The following is a 17,341-nucleotide window of genomic DNA, read 5'->3' on the forward strand; positions in this document are numbered from 1 at the left end:
TCCTCTGCAGCACCCGGATCACCTGTTTAAAAATACTGATATTTCTGTAAACATTTAATGTTCCCTTTTACTGCACTGAAACTTTTTCTGTGTATCTTGCCGAGCATTCCTTTTCCATGTGTAAAGCTGAACTTGTATTGAAACAATGCAATGAAGGCAATTAAATATTTACTATGTCTGTGGAAGTATTGCAGCATAAACGTAAACTTCATTCTTTTTAAAATGAAAGCCCTTGCATTGGATTAGCTACAACACTTCAAATAAAATCAGTAGAAAGGCTGTTAAATAACGTTAAAAAAATCTCAGTAAATGCTACACAAAGTACTTAAAATATACTATGCACAGCTTATTTAGTTTCTATTAATACAGTAATTCCATAGAATCTGAATCCATAAAATTCCTATATATTGTACTGATGTTTACAAGACAGGTTTAGTTTTAAAAGAATTGTAAATCACATTATTTTCTGCAAATTCCAAGCTTGTCAAAGATCAAAATTGACTAAACACATTAAACAAACTGAAAGGTACATCAGTTCATACTTTGTAAACATATTTGAAAAACAAAACCACAGAAATGTTAAACCAGCAGTTTTGGAAATATTGCCAACTGAGCCAATAAAAACATGATTTAAAGTACAGGATTTCAAAGTGTTTGATGTTTGTTACTACCTATCAGGATAGACTTTAGTTCTACAATCCAACAAATGAGATTTTCAAGAGCACTGCAGATCAGTGTGCTGTCATCATCTCCGAACACCATAATGTTCAACATAATTTAGAAAAAGATTCAGATGTGGAGCAATACATGTAATAATCCATGACAAATGAAGCATACAGCATCCACTTGTGAAACTAGACAATTCAGTAACTCTTGCTTCATGAATAAGAGACTGGTTCAGTGTCTCACCAGTGAATCTTCATCACAGTACTATTTTCTGAAATAGATGTTCTCTTGGACTGTGTTAGGAGTTTTGAATTTTTTTTTACAATTCTTAATATGGTCAGAGCAAAGTAGAGGAGGTAAGTGTGGAAAACAGAAATTGGAACCAGCTTTAAAGCACTGCATCAGATATCCAGGCATTGAAAGCATGATAAATGTATTAAGCTTTGAAACATCACAGCTTCATTACAACTCAGTTTTTATGGCCTCTTGTGGTCGTCTGATGTACACATCAATGTCAGAAGCTGATGCCTGTGTGTTGGCTGCATAAATTCACATTGAAAGCTTTGCCACAGTAACAGAGTGAGGTGATGTGACCAATGTTCCCTTTAAGCTGCATGGTAATGGGAAAGGTCCTGTGCAGACTGCTCATCGGTTTTTACATTGTAAATAACACACATGCTTTAAAGGGATCACGCATTAAAAGAAATAGACCGCGCAGTACAAAAGTGCAGCTTACAGGGAACATTGGATGTGACTAATTCTGTAAAGTGGTCTCCAGTTGACTTTGCACCCCTTAAAGCCATGCACAAGTCTGTGCCACATTAACAAATGCTGCTTATGGAGGTTTGTGTGTATGCTAAAGCAACAGAATCATAAGTCCCCTCTATAATAATAGGGTTTGTACAATCTAAATAATAATGAAATGATGTATGTCATCACTGAATCAGAATGGCAACATTAGTGTTGACAATTGCAAGAGGTGCGATCCTTTTTAATCTGCGACAAGGCAAAATATACCCAGCTATTTAGCTTTTGTATGATCTTTTGAGCGTTGTAATACTTACCACCAAAATCAAAAACTAGTTATAATTTGGAGGATTATTTGAGCAGTTATGAATTAAGAAACACTGCATGGTTCTGCATGCTTCTCTAATCCTATTTTAAATGTTTCATCATGAGAAACTAATAGAAATCATTATTTCAGATTCTCTGAAAGCAGGAAAGGTCGGTTAATACTCAAAGAGTTAACTTATCAACAATAATATATGGACAGTAAAACAATGTTGTCCTGTTAAAGATTGGCCAAAAGCCCAGTACTGCTCGCAAAATGTTCAAACATTTTTAACAGTCAGACTACAAGGTGCATTGCAAGCTAAGATCAAAGATATCAAAACTGAAGAAAACCAAAGAACAATATCAATGTGTTTTTTTTAAAAAAGATGGCACTCGCATGGTACAGTGCTTTTGAATCTCAGGCACATCATAGAAGGCTTATTCCAATGTCTGCAACAACTACAACTCAAAAAATTCTGTGCATAGGCAATCATTTAAATATAAGATTACCACACAGGCCTCTTGCTGGTATTTATCATGTTTTATATGTCCGATCTGGACAGTTTAGCGCTTTTCAAAATATGTGGGATGGATCACTCTGTCCCAGGAACTTATTTTTCCTTGTAGTCTGTGGTAAATATTATTTGAGTTCTACAATACTAATTTAAAATAGATCAGCTCCACAGAAAATCTTTGTATTGCATTTCAATGGCACTAAGTCAACACACTATAACCAGCTGTGTTTTATCTAATTCAATTTTATGAAAGTGATCACTGTAGAATTTTATTGATTCTTGAAGTTATTTATGAAAATATTTGGCAATTATGCATTGAGAAGCCTTTTCTCCATGATGTACCTTACAAATATTTGTAGGCCAAAACCAAAACAGGAAACAAATGTTTATAAATTGCAACAAAAATATGCTGATGCAATATAACAAGCGTACATAACTTTAATTACAATATATTGAAGGAAAAATGATATCGTGTGACTCCTGATTTTTTCAATAACTGAATACTGGGTTTCCCACAGTCAGCATTTACGCTGTGTCACTACGTTATCTTCTTCTTGATACACAAGAGTTCTTTGTGCACATCACTGAAATTTGGTCGGTTTTCTGGTTTGTATTCCCAGCATCTCAGCATTATGCTATAGATTTCCTCTGGGCATTTCTGCGGCGCTGACATTCTGTAACCTGCAACAGTTTTAAAGAATCTTCTTAAAACAGCAAATGCTTTCCCATTGTTGTGCTACTCTGATGTACGCAGGCAATTTGAGTGAAATATTGCTTGTCTTTTATCGGACAGAAGTCTACTCTGCATAATAACATCTCATGTTAGGATGGGCACCCTCCCCTTTTTCAATTGAACAGTTGTTTCTGGGGGGTGGCTGCCCATTAATTTTCATATCTGAAAATCAAATACATACACAAGTGACCCATTTAAGTTAGGTTAAGCCATCCATAGAATATTTTTTTTATGAGTGATATGAAATTGAAAGAGGGAAGGATTAAGAATTCACATTACTCATGTATGTTCAGTTACTTGATATTATTTTATAATACGTTCTGATTGGTTGAATCTATTTGCTTGTGTGTATGAGAGAAAATAAAAACAAGAACAGCAGACTAAAAGTTAATTTAAAGGAAGGCAATCTTGTAAGGAATGTACCATCATTTGACAGCAAATGGGAGTTCTGGATAAAAGGTGCTGAATTTTGATAAGATATATAAGCAGGAGTTCTTTAATAAATTAAGTGCTATTGCAGAGATGTTCGATGCAGAAGGAAAGATGTAAGCCAGAGTTTGTGGTCCTCATTATAAAACCTTTCAGCCTGACTGAACAGTCTGTTTCTTCAATATTTGTAGGTAAAGGGTGGATCACTCTCTTTCTAAAGGGTATTATAATTTATATTAATTTTGTTCAAACTTTTATTTTGGAGCTCCAGCAATACAGGAATCATGGAAGGGCTTATAAGGCAGATCATTTCATATCTTAATCTATCGATCTGTGATTTGAATACATTCAATGAGCTAGCCTCAACTGCTTCCTTGGGCAGAGAATTCCACAGATTCACAACCCTCTGGGAGAAGAAATTCCTTCTCAACTCGGTTTTAAATCGGCTCCCCCGTATTTTGAGGCTGTGCCCCCTAGTTCTAGTCTCCCCGACCAGTGGAAACAACCTCTCTGCCTCTATCTTGTCTATCCCTTTCATTTTAAATGTTTCTATAAGATCACCCCTCGTCCTTCTGAACTCCAACGAGTAAAGACCCAGTCTACTCAATCTATCATCATAAGGTAACCCCCTCATTTCCGGAATCAGCCAAGTGAATCGTCTCTGTACCCCCTCCAAAGCTAGTATATCCTTCCTTAAGAAAGGTGACCAAAACTGCATGCAGTACTCCAGGTGCGGCCTCACCAATACCCTGTACAGTTGCAGCAGGACCTCCCTGCTTTTGTACTCCATCCCTCTCGCAATGAAGGCCAATATTCCATTCGCCTTCCTGATTACCTGCTGCACCTGCAAACTAACTTTTTGGGATTCATGCACAAGGACCCCCAGTTCCCTCTGCACCGCAGCATGTTGTAATTTCTCCCCATTCAAATAATATTCCCTTTTACTGTTTTTTTTTCCAAGGTGGATGACCTCACATTTTCCGACATTGTATTCCATCTGCCAAACCTTCGCCCATTCGCTTAACCTATCTAAATCTCTTTGCAGCCTCTCTGTGTCCTCTACACAACCCGCTTTCCCACTAATCTTTGTGTCACCTGCAAATTTTGTTACACTACACTCTGTCCCCTCTTCCAGGTCATCTATGTATATTGTAAACAGTTGTGGTCCCAGCACCGATCCCTGTGGCACACCACTAACCACCAATTTCCAACCCGAAAAGGACCCATTTGTCCCGACTCTCTGCTTTCTGTTAGCCAGCCAATGCTCTATCCATGCTAATACATTTCCTCTGACTCCGCATACCTTTATCTTCTGCAGTAACCTTTTGTGTGGCACCTTATCAAATGCCATTTGAAAATCTAAATACACCACATCCATCGGTACACCTCTATCCATCATGCTCGTTATATCCTCAAAGAATTCCAGTAAATTAGTTAAACATGATTTCCCCTTCATGAATCCATGTTGCGTCTGCTTGATTGCACTATTTCCTATCTAGATGTCCCGCTATTTCTTCCTTAATGATAGCTTCAAGCATTTTCCCCACTACAGATGTTAAACTAACCGGCCTATAGTTACCTGCCTTTTGTCTGCTCCCTTTTTTAAACAGAGGCGTTACATTAGCTGCTTTCCAATCCACTGGTACCTTCCCAGAGAATTTTTGTAGATTATAACGAATGCATCTGCGATAACTTCCGCCATCTCTTTTAATACCCTGGGATGCATTTCATCAGGACCAGGGGACTTGTCCACCTCGAGTCCCATTAGCCTGTCCAGCACTACCTCCCTAGTGATTATCTCAAGGTCCTCCCTTCCCACATTCCCGTGACCAGCAATTTTTGGCATGGTTTTTGTGTCTTCCACTGTGAAGACCGAAGCAAAATAATTGTTTAAGGTCTCAGCCATTTCCACATTTCCCATTATTAAATCCCCCTTCTCATCTTCTAAGGGACCAACATTTACTTAAGTCACTCTTTTCCGTTTTATATATCGGTAAAAACTTTTACGATCTGTTTTTATGTTTTGCGCAAGTTTACTTTCGTAATCTATCTTTCCTGTCGTTTAAAATTTTCCCAAACATTTTTAAATCTTACTTTCTTGGTAGCAGTTTCCAGCAGCCCCTTTATAGATGGCTGATTTGGTTGCTTTAAGACCCGAGAAAACTAATATGCTGTGGTCATACGTGATCCAACTTAGCAAATGGGACCGGAAACAGATGTTACTTTGACCATTTGCATAAGCAATGGGCCTAATGCTTGTTTTAGACAGGTGCCCACTATGACTAACAGGCACTTTAACTAATACGCTGACCAACTTGCACTCTCGCTCTGTGTGTTTTGTTTGTGTACAACTGTTGACAAAAATTGGTAGGTTGTGGACCCATTTCACACCTGAAAAACAGACAAAGCAAGGTCCAATTGTACCCCTATACTTTCCAAGGGTTACCACCTTTTTTCTATTTTAGTTGTGTGTGTGTACATTGAGTGGACAGCATAGCATCTGCATTTTCTGGTCACTTTATTTTGACTCCATGTTGTGTCACTAAATCCTCCATGTTATAAAGCAATTAAAGTTAGCTGTCACAGTACACTACAAGTGCAAGTCATTTACATTCATTCTAAGCATTTATTATTGTTTTCAACACACTTCTTTCCCTCCAAGCGTATTTAGCATTGAGAGGAATGACACTGAATGAATGAGGTTTTAACTAGATAAGGCAGATTCAATCTATAATGAAACACCACACAAAGTGTTTAGACTACTAATTACATGGAGAATGATGGAGAAATGATTATAAGATTGTATTCTAATAGAAGAGATTGAACAATGTCACAAGTAGTTCATACTCATTGACAGCAGGCCAAGGATTCGGCTGGATTACAGAAACCATTCCCTTCTACCTGTTCTTATTTTATAATAATGTTTGTTGCTTTATAATGTTAGTATTTGTTTCTTTCCTACTTCAACTACTATCCTGTGTCTGAAAGTAGTGTACATGTCACGAGCCCGTTGCAGTTCTCATGTTGGTGGGTAAAAGCAGTGCTTACCTCATTCCAATAGTGAAACCAGAAAAGTGTTGATAGAAGTTTCATTTAAAAAAAATTAAATGCAGCTTTGAAGTAATGTAGGTTTAGCTCCTTTTGGGTTTTTGTGGAAACTAATAATTGAGAGCAGTGCAGCAAACATTCACATAAGGAGAAACTAAAAGGATCTGTAGCATTACAGAAAAATAATCTGCAGTTGATTGGAAAATGTGGGTTAAGTATGCGTTGCAGCACAATACTAAACGTCATCTCCTCCCGCAGTGATAACAGTCAAACTTTAACTAAATAGTCGGGGGTGGGGGGGGGGAGCGAAGGGTCCAGGTAAGTAGAAAATTAACAGGTCAAAGAGAAAGGAGAAGGCAATAGAGCAGGGTAGCGATGGGGCAAATGATAAGCAGAGTGTGACAGGAAGCAGTGGCAGACATTTAAGGAGATATTTCATAACTCCCAACAAAAATATATTCCAGTGAGAAGGAAAAACTTTAAGTGAATGCACTCAGGAGAACTTCTTTAGCCAGTATGTAACAAGCCCAACAAGGGAGGGGACGGTTCTGGACTTGGTTTTGGGAAATGAAGAGGAGCAGGTGGAAGGGGTATCAGTTGGAGAGCATTTGGTGCTAGTGATCATAATTCAGTAAGATTTAGGGTAGTTATAAAATAGGACAAAGGTGGACCAGGAAAAAAAGTTCTCAATTGGGGTAAAGCCAATTTTGCTGAGCTGAGATGGGATTTGGCCAAAGTGGACTGGAAACACCCAATTGATGGTAAATCAGTGTCAGAGCAGTCGGAGGCATTCAAGGAGGAGATCCTAAGCGTACAGAGCAAGTGTGTTCCCATAAAAAAAAGGGTGGGGCTAACAAATCTAGAGCCCCCTGGTGTCAAGCGAACTCAATACTGCAGAAACTCGAGAGGAATATAAAAAGTGCAGGGGTGCAATTAAAAAAGACATCAGGAAAGCAAAGAGAGAGCATGAAAGAATGTTGGCGGAAATTCAGGGAAAACACAAAGATGTTTTATAAATACATTAAGAAAGAATGAAAGAGTGGGGCCTATTAGAGACCATAAAGGAAATCTGTGTGTGGAGGCAGAAGACATAGGTATGATTCTGAATGAATACTTTCCATCTGTTTTCACAAATGAGAGGGGCGATGCAGACTTTGCAATGAGGGAGGAGGAGTGTGAAATATTAGACGAGATAAACATAATGAGAGAGGAAGTATTAAGGGGCTTAGCAGCTTTGAAAGTGGATAAATCCCCAGGCCCGGATGAAATGTATCCCAGGCTGTTAAGATAAGTAAGAGAGGAAATAGCAGAGGCACTGACCATTATTTTCCAGTCCTCTCTGGCTACAGGTGTGGTGCCTTTGTTTAAAAAGGGAGAAAGGAATAGATCGAGTAATTACTGGCCAGTCAGCCTAACCTCAGTCGTGGGAAAATTACTGGAAAACGTCCTGAGGGACAGGATAAATCTTCATTTGGAAAGACATTGGATTAGTCAGCATGGATTTGTTAAGGGAAGGTCGTGTCTGAATAACTTGATTACATTTTTCGAGAAAGTAACCAGGAGAGTCGATGAGGACAGTGCATATGATGTAGTATATATGGATTTTATCAAAGCTCTCGATAAGGTACCATATGGCAGAAGTAAAAGCCCATGGGATCCAGGGCAAGGTGGAAAGTTGGATCCAAAATTGGCTCAGACGCAGGAAGCAAAGGGTAATGGTTGATGGATGTTTTTGTGACTGGAAGGCTGTATCCAGTGGGGTTCCGCAGGGCTCAGTTCTGGGTCTCTTGCTTTTTGTGGCATATATCAATGACTTGGACTTGAATGTTGGGGGCATGATTAAGAAGTTTGCAGATGACACTAAAATAGGCTGTGTGGTTGATAATGAAGATGAAAGCTTCGGACTGCAGGAAGATAGCACTGTACTGGTCAGGTGGGTAGAACAGTGGCAAATGGAATTCAATCCGGATAAGTGTGAGGTAATTTATTTGGGGAGGTCAAACAAGGCAAGGGAATACACATTAAATGGTACGACACTGAAAAGTGTTGAGGAACAAAGGGACCTTGGAGTGCAGGTCCACAGATCCCTGAAAGTAGCAGGCCAGGTAGATAAGGTGGTTAAGAAGGCATATGGAATACTTACCTTTATTAGTCGAGGCATGGAACACAAGAGCAAGGAGATTATGCTTGAACTGTATAAAACACTAGTTAGGCCGCAGCTGGAGCACTGTGTGCAGTTCTGGTCACCACATTACAGGAAAGATGTGATTGCACTGGAAAGGGTGCAGAGAAGATTTACAAGAATGTTGCCTGGACTGGAGAATTTTGGCTATGAGGAAAGATTGGAGGTGCTGGGTCTGTTTTCTTTGGAACAGAGGAGGGTGAGGGGAGACCTGATTGAGGTGTATAAAATTATGAGGGGCTTGGATAGAGTGGCTAGGAAGGATGTGTTTCCCTTGGCAGAGGGATCAACAACCAGGGGACATAGATTTAAAATAATTGCGGGGGGGGGGGGGGGGAGAGAAGTATAGAGGAAATATGAGGGGAAATGTCTTTACCCAGTGGGTGCTGGGGTCTGGAACTCAGTGCCTGAAAGGGTGGTAGAGACCAAAAGCCTCACCACATTTAAAAAATACTTGGATGTGCATTTATTGGGCCCAATCCGTTTTTTTGGCGCACTGACACTTTATGCGGCAACTTTGTGCACTAGAAAGGGTGCCAAAAAACTTGCTTGGTATCCTGGCCCCTCTGCCAAGTATCCCGAGTCCTGGCGCAGCGTCCATGGTGGAGTGGGGGGGGCAGGGGGCGGAGCTACAGCCCTGCGCTGAAAACACTGCCGGCAGCTGTCCGCATGCGCAGTGGAGTCTGCGCGCGTGCTCCCCGCCCTCCCAGCATGTCCTGCAAGCTGTCAGCAGGACCTGATGTTCGCCACCCCTAGCTGTGGCTGAATGGTCGCCCGCGTCTGAGGCAGCCCAGGCTGTCAGAACCCTACCTGAGATGCCATCGAGCCCTGTCTTTCCTCTCTCTCCCTCCTGATGCCGTCAAGCCCAGCCTTTCCTCTCCCTCCCTCTCTCCTGATGTCGTCGGCCAAGCCTTTCCTCTCCCTCCCCCCCGATGTCGTCGAGCCCAGCCTTTCCTCTCCTTCCCTCCTGATGCCGTCGGCCCAGCCTTTCCTCTCCCTCTCTCCCGATGTTGTCGAGCCCAGCCTTTCCTCTCCTTCCCTCCCTCCCGATGCGTCTTTGCCGGCCGCCCCTATCCCACGCCGAATGGCCCCCCGTACAGGCCAGCCCGCTGCCTTCCCCGGCCCAAGGTAGGATTTACTTAAAATACTTCATTGTTAATCAATTGTTTACTTGAGTTCTTTATTTTTAATTCGTTATTTTAAACTTTTATTTGGAATGTTTGGTGCTTGGATGCAGATTCTTACTTACTTACCTGCGCTGATTTCTTAAGTACCCGCAACGTTTTTCATAGCTGGCCACGCTGACCTAAGTTGATTTGGAGTACGTTTTTGCTGACCAAAGTGGCATAAATGGCCAAAACTGGCATAAGTGTCTGGGAACGCCCCCTTTTGAAGAAAAAAACTGAACTAAAAAAAATCGTACCTAACTGACTTTACTCTGGAGCAAATTTTGGGGGGGGAAACGGCAGTTTTTAAACTTACGCCAGGAAAAACAACTTGCTCCAAAAAAATTGATGCAAGTCATGGCCAAAATTGGGCCCAAAGTGCCGTGACCTACAGGGCTATGGACCAAGAGCTGGAAAGTGGGATTGGGCTAGATAGCTCTTGGTCGGCTGGCGCGGACACGGTGGGCCGAAATGGCCTCCTTCCGTACTGGAAATTTCTATGATTCTATGAAAGGAAAACCATCCGTGGCTAACTAAGGAAGTAAAGGATGGTATCAAATTGAAAACAATGGCATACAATGTTGCCAAGATTAATGGGAGGCCAGAGGATTGGAAAACTTTTAAAAAGCAGTAAAGGACGACTAAAAAAAAAATGAGAAGATGGATTATGAGAGTAAACTAGCAAGAAATATAAAAAGCGATAGTAAAAGCGTCTACAGGTATATAAAAAGGAAGAGAGTAGCTAAAATAAACATTGGTCCCTTAGAGGATGAGACTGGGGAATTAATAATGGGGAACAGGGAAATGGCAGAGACTTTGAACAAATATTTGGTATCAGTCTTCATGGTAGAAGACACTAAAAATATCCCAATAATAGATTATCAAGGGGCTATATGGAAGGGGAACTTAAAACAGTCAACATTACTAAAGAAAAAGTACTTGGTAAAATAATGGGACTAAAGGTGGACCAGTCCCCTGGACCTGATGGCCTACATCCTAGGGTCTTAAAAGAAGTGGCTGCAGAGATAATGGATGCATTGGTTGTAATCTACCAAAATTCCCTGGATTTTGGGGAGGTCCCACTGGATTAGAAAACCGCAAATGTAACGCCCCTATTTAAAAAAGGAGGCAGAAAGAAAGCAGGAAATTATAGACTAGTTAGCCTAACATCAGTCGTTGGGAAAATGCTGGAGTCCCTTATTAAGGAAGCAGAAGCAGGACATTTGGAAAAGCATAATTCAATCAAGCAGAGACAGCATGGTTTTATGAAAGGGAAATCACGTTTGACAAATTTGCTGGAGATATTTGAGGATTTAACGAGCAGGGTGGATAAGGGGGAACCAGTAGATGTGGTGTATTTGGATTTCCAGAAGGCATTCAATAAGGTGCCACATAAAAGGTTACTGCACAAGAGCTCATGGGGTTAGAGGTATATTAGCATGGATAGAGGATTGGCTAGCTAACAGAAATTCAGGATAAATGTGTCATTTTCCGGTTGGCAAACGGTAACTAGTGGGGTGCCACAGGGATCAGTGCTGGGGCCACAACTATTTACAATCTATATTAATGACTTGGATGAAGGGACCGAATGTAATGGAGCCAAACTTTCTGATGATACAAAGATGGGTGGGAAAGCAATGTGTGAGGAGGCCACAAAGAATCTGCAAAGGAATATAGACAGGCTAAGAGAGTGGGCAAACATTTGGCAGATGGAGTATAATGTGGAAAAATGTGAGGTTATACCTTGTCAGGAAAATAAAAAAACTAATTATTATTTAAATGGAGATTACAAAATGCTGCAGTACAGAGGAAAAATACAAACAAGAAGCAATACAAGCTCAAAATATAACGACTCAGAGATCTGTATGTGGTACTGTAGCAGTATTAAGCTTTTAATGTTGATGCCCATAACTGTACCTTTTTCAACCTGTTCTCGTGCCTGTTGATTGGTCATTCCAGGATATGGACACACTCCCAAGCTGAATGTCTCCCACAGGAGTATCCCATAGCTCCACACATCACTCTCTGAACTGTATCGCCCTGTGACAGAACAATGTCAAAAGTCTCTTCATCTATTTTGCACATTGGAAAAATTGATTTTTTTTTGCTTTATAAACTGTACTTAAAGTAGATAAACCTGAATTTATTATAAAAGTCTAGAGAATACTACATTATCTGCACTTGATTTTTTGGGGGAAGTGCAGCAAGATGGGCTAAATGGTCTTTTTTCTTCTTTTCTCGTAAAGATGCCAACTCTTGCTGGATATAGTTCTTCCTGCCAGAAACTTGCTCAGGTGGCTCTTCTTCATTTGCAAATGTAGGCAATAAGAGTTGACAGGTGCATAGCATCATAGTACCTCAATTGAGATCAGCTAACTCAGCATGGACTTTGTTTCAACCTGTGAACTTATTAGACTGTACGGCTCAGTTCCACATTTCAGTGCTGATCAACTAATTCATCGGGGGTCTCTTCAGAATTAAAAAAAATGAATTCATTTATAATAATGACATGACTCACTAACCGAAGTAATGCAAATGCACAGAAGAATTTATAAAGCTGTACATGGACTGTATGCTGCAAATTGTACCCTACTAATTTGAAACATAGAAACATAGACATAGAAAATAGGTGCAGGAGTAGGCCATTCGGCCCTTCTAGCCTGCACCGCCATTCAATGAGTTCATGGCTGAACATGCAACTTCAGTACCCCATTCCTGCTTTCTCGCCATACCCCTTGATCCCCCTAGTAGTAAGGACGACATTTAACTCCTTTTTGAATATATTTAGTGAATTAGCCTCAACAACTTTCTGTGGTAGAGAATTCCACAGGTTCACCACTCTCTGGGTGAAGAAGTTTCTCCTCATCTCGGTCCTAAATGGCTTACCCCTTATCCTTCGACTGTGACCCCTGGTTCTGGACTTCCCCAACATTGGAAACATTCTTCCTGCATCCAACCTGTCTAAACCCATCAGAATTTTAAACATTTCTATGAGATCCCCTCTCATTCTTCTGAACTCCAGTGAATACAAGCCCAGTTGATCCAGTCTTTCTTGATAGGTCAGTCCCGCCATCCCGGGAATCAGTCTGGTGAACCTTCGCTGCACTCCCTCAATAGCAAGAATGTCCTTCCTCAAGTTAGGAGACCAAAACTGTACACAATACTCCAGGTGTGGCCTCACCAATGCCCTGAACAACTGTAGCAACATCTCCCTGCCCCTGTACTCAAATCCCCTCGGTATGAAGGCCAACATGCCATTTGCTTTCTTAACCGCCTGCTGTACCTGCATGCCAACCTTCAATGACTGATGTACCATGACATCCAGGTCTCGTTGCACCTCCCCTTTTCCTAATCTGTCACCATTCAGAAAATAGTCTGTCTCTCTGTTTTTACCACCAAAGTGGATAACCTCACATTTATCCACATTATACTTCATCTGCCATGCATTTGCCCACTCACCTAACCTATCCAAGTCACTCTGCAGCCTCATAGCATCCTCCTCGCAGCTCACACTGCCACCCAACTTAGTGTCATCCGCAAATTTGGAGATACTACATTTAATCCCCTCGTCCAAATCATTAATGTACAATGTAAACAGCTGGGGCCCCAGCACAGAACCTTGCGGTACCCCACTAGTCACTGCCTGCCATTCTGAAAAGTACCCATTTACTCCTACTCTTTGCTTCCTGTCTGACAACTAGTTCTCAATCCATGACAGCACACTACCCCCAATCCCATGTGCTTTAACTTTGCACATTAATCTCTTGTGTGGGACCTTGTCGAAAGCCTTCTGAAAGTCCAAATATACCACATCAACTGGTTCTCCCTTGTCCACTCTACTGGAAACATCCTCAAAAAATTCCAGAAGATTTGTCAAGCAAGATTTCCCTTTCACAAATCCATGCTGACTTGGACCTATCATGTCACCTCTTTCCAAATGCGCTGCTATGATATCCTTAATAATTGATTCCATCATTTTACCCACTACTGAGGTCAGGCTGACCGGTCTATAATTCCCTGTTTTCTCTCTCCCTCCTTTTTTAAAAAGTGGGGTTACATTGGCTACCCTCCACTCGATAGGAACTGATCCAGAGTCTATGGAATGTTGGAAAATGACTGTCAATGCATCTGCTATTTCCAAGGCCACCTCCTTAAGTACTCTGGGATGCAGTCCATCAGGCCCTGGGGATTTATCGGCCTTCAATCCCATCAAACTCAACTAATAATTTCTTATAAATTTAGCCATTTTTCTGTAGATTATGTTCCAAACCTTATTTCCAGCAGTCACTGCTCAGCTTAGTGGAGGAAGTAGGATGAGAGCTGGAAGGGTTTTCAGAAAATATTTTGAGTAATTTGATTGGTTCTCCTTTTATAGTGGTAGAATTTGATGACTGTAGTCAGTCCTTCGAGCCTGTTCCGCCATTCAATGAGATCAGGAATAGTGGCTGATTGCTGTTTTTTATAGGTGTTTTCCTGACTTTTAATTTATACATTTCCATACCTCCTTAGTTGCAATTTGTTGGCAAAGTGTGAAAATTAGCATTTTGTTTACAGCATAAAAGTTCACAGCATAGACTAAGGCAATTTAGCTCATCGTCTCTGGGCCGGGTTTTTACTAGAGCAATCTAAAACTAATCCTAGTGTTCTGCACTCTCCCTGTACAAACGAGAATAACAATTTGCAATTATATAGCACCGTAAACATAGGAACATGTCCCATGGTGCATCAAAAAAGAAAATGGATACCTAACAAAAAAGGTGATATTAGGAGGGGTGACCAAAGCTTGGTCAAACCAGTGGGTTTTAAGGAGGGTCTTTTGTGTCTGTGGTACATCACTAATGCTTTCACTTCAGGGCCGATGCCACCCTGAAAAACCTGGCGTTGGAATTGATATTTTTCATCTAGATATATTACTTTGTTAGCTGAAAGGAGATGCCACAGTCTGAGTATGTGCAGCGTGCACTCCTCCTGTTATATACCAGTTGAATTCTTTCACTGCAAGTGGAAAGATATATCTCCTTGTGGTGCAATAGGATTCCTGAGTTTTTCCAAATGATTTGAAAACAAACTGCAGAATACATTTTTCACAGTTTCACATTTTTAGTATACATGCTGTCAAACTCTTTTTCCGATTCTGTCAAAACACAGGGCCAACTCTGGAAGAACTCCAAGAATCTCAGAAATCCTTACGCACTAGAGGATATCTACTTTTCTACTCAAAGAATTCTGCTAATGTATAGTGGGAAATGTGTACACTGCACATGCTCAGACTGTCACATCTCCAAAGCCCAAAGCAGTGCTACTAAACCCCTATCCTACCCAGTACCACGAAACACCAACTACCCATCTCCAGCCTGGTACATGTTGTCCATCATGTTGCTACATATCCTGTAGGGACTTTATAAAAATGTAAGATTTAAACTTCAACACATAAATGAAGGAACATATAATAATCATCATCATCAAGGCACTTTCAAGGAAAAATTGAGAATATTGGAATTGGATTCCTGAAATACTGGCAGAGATTCCAGAATGCTATGCAACAACAATGGAATCTAACTTATTCATTATGTAAATTATGTAAATTAGTAGCCACAGTACCAATACACTGCATAATAATTGCACTGCACAGTTTAGATAAAATAAAAGTAATTTTTACCATAATTTAGGGCCTCAGGAGCTGTCCATTTAATTGGAATCTGTTTCAAGCCAGATGATGAGTAAATGCCATCATCCTCCTGTCTCGACATGCCAAAATCGCTGATTTTTAGTACATTATTGTCACCTACAAGACAGTTCCGAGCAGCAAGGTCTCTGTTAAAGATATAAAAGATATGATCATTAATGCATTAGCTAAATTTTGGCTAAGACGATGGATACGATGATGGGCGTAACCTATAGGCCCCCTAACAGTAGCTACACTGTTGGACCGAGTATAAATCAAGAAATAATGGAGGCTTGTAATAAAGGAATGGCAATAATCATTGGGCGATTTTAACCTTCATATTGATTGGACAAAGTAAATTGGCCAGGACAACTTTGAGGACGAGTTCATAGAGTGTATCCGGGATAATTTCCTTGAATAGTACGTTGCGGAACCAACCAGAGAGCATGCTATCTTAGATTGGTACTGTGTAATGAGGCAGGATTAATAAATGATCTCATAGTAAAGGATCCACTCGGAATGAGTGACCATAACATGGTTAAATTTCAAATTCAGTTGAAGGGTGAGACAGTTGGTTCTCAAACCACAGTCCTAAGCTTAAATAAAGGAGACTACAAATGTATAGAAACATAGAAAATAGGTGCAGGAGTAGGCCATTCGGCCCTTCTAGCCTGCACCGCCATTCAATGAGTTCATGGCTGAACATGCAACTTCAGTACCCCATTCCTGCTTTCTCACCATACCCCTTGATTCCCCTAGTAGTAAGGACTTCATCTAACTCTTTTTTGAATATATTTAGTGAATTGGCCTCAACAACTTTCTGTGGTAGAGAATTCCACAGGTTCACCACTCTCTGGGTGAAGAAATTCCTCCTCATCTCGGTCCTAAATGGCTTCCCCCTTATCCTTAGACTGTGTCCCCTGGTTCTGGACTTCCCCAACATTGGGAACATTCTTCCTGCATCTAACCTGTCTAACCCCCTCAGAATTTTAAACGTTTCTATGAGGTCCCCTCTCATTCTTCTGAACTCCAGTGAATACAAGCCCAGTTGATCCAGTCTTTCTTGATAGGTCAGTCCCGCCATCCCGGGAATCAGTCTGGTGAACCTTTGCTGCACTCCCTCAATAGCAAGAATGTCCTTCCTCAGGTTAGGAGACCAAAACTGTACACAATACTCCAGGTGTGGCCTCACCAAGGCCCTGTACAATTGTAGCAACACCTCCCTGCCCTTGTACTCAAATGAGGGCAGAGTTGACTAAAGTGGACTGGGAAAATAGATTAAAGTATGGGATGGTTGATGAGCAGTGGGAGACACTGAAGGAGATATTCCATATCTGGTATCCTAATGATAAGGAAAGACTGTAAGAGAAGGGATAACCATCCGTGATTAACTAAGGAAATAAAGGAGGGTATTAAATTGAAAACAAGGGCATACAATATGGCCAAGACTAGTGGGAGGCCAGAGCATTGGGAAACTTTTAAATGCCAGCAAAGAACAACTAAAAGAATGATAAGAGGGAAGGTAGATTATAAAAGTAAATGAGCACGAAATATAAAAACAGATAATAAGAGTTTCTACAGGTACATAAAAAGGAAAAAAGAGTGGCTAAAGTAAATGTTGGTCTCCTAGAGGATGAGACTAGGGAATTAATAATGGAGAACAGGGAAATGGCAGAGACGTTGAACAAATATTTTGTATCGGTCTTCACTGTAGAAGACACTAAAAACATCCCAATAGTGGATAATCAAGGGGCTATAGGGAGGGAGCAACTTAATACAATCACTATCATTAAAGTAGTACTCGGTAAAATAATGGGACTATAGGCAGACAAGTCCCCTGGACCTGATGGCTTACATCCTCAGGTCTTAAAAGAAGTGGCTGCA

At 40.8% G+C, this 17,341-nt stretch overlaps 1 protein-coding gene across 3 annotated transcripts in view; it reads right to left on the bottom strand.

Annotated features, from left to right (window-relative positions):
• Positions 1-575: 575 nt before the first annotated feature.
• The window catches only part of fer (fer (fps/fes related) tyrosine kinase), a 450,038-nt gene continuing 433,272 nt past the window's right edge, over positions 576-17,341 (bottom strand). For all 3 annotated transcript variants that reach the window (XM_070884132.1, XM_070884127.1, XM_070884121.1), the window contains 3 exons: positions 15,452-15,606; positions 11,710-11,832; positions 576-2,915 (listed from right to left, as the gene is read on the bottom strand). In XM_070884132.1, coding sequence (XP_070740233.1) covers positions 2,773-2,915; positions 11,710-11,832; positions 15,452-15,606 — 421 coding nt within the window. In that variant the 3' untranslated portion in view covers positions 576-2,772. The remainder of the gene's footprint in view (positions 2,916-11,709; positions 11,833-15,451; positions 15,607-17,341) is intronic.

This window comes from Pristiophorus japonicus, chromosome 1 (genome assembly GCF_044704955.1).
Source record: "Pristiophorus japonicus isolate sPriJap1 chromosome 1, sPriJap1.hap1, whole genome shotgun sequence".
In the NCBI taxonomy this organism is placed as follows: domain Eukaryota; kingdom Metazoa; phylum Chordata; class Chondrichthyes; family Pristiophoridae; genus Pristiophorus; species Pristiophorus japonicus.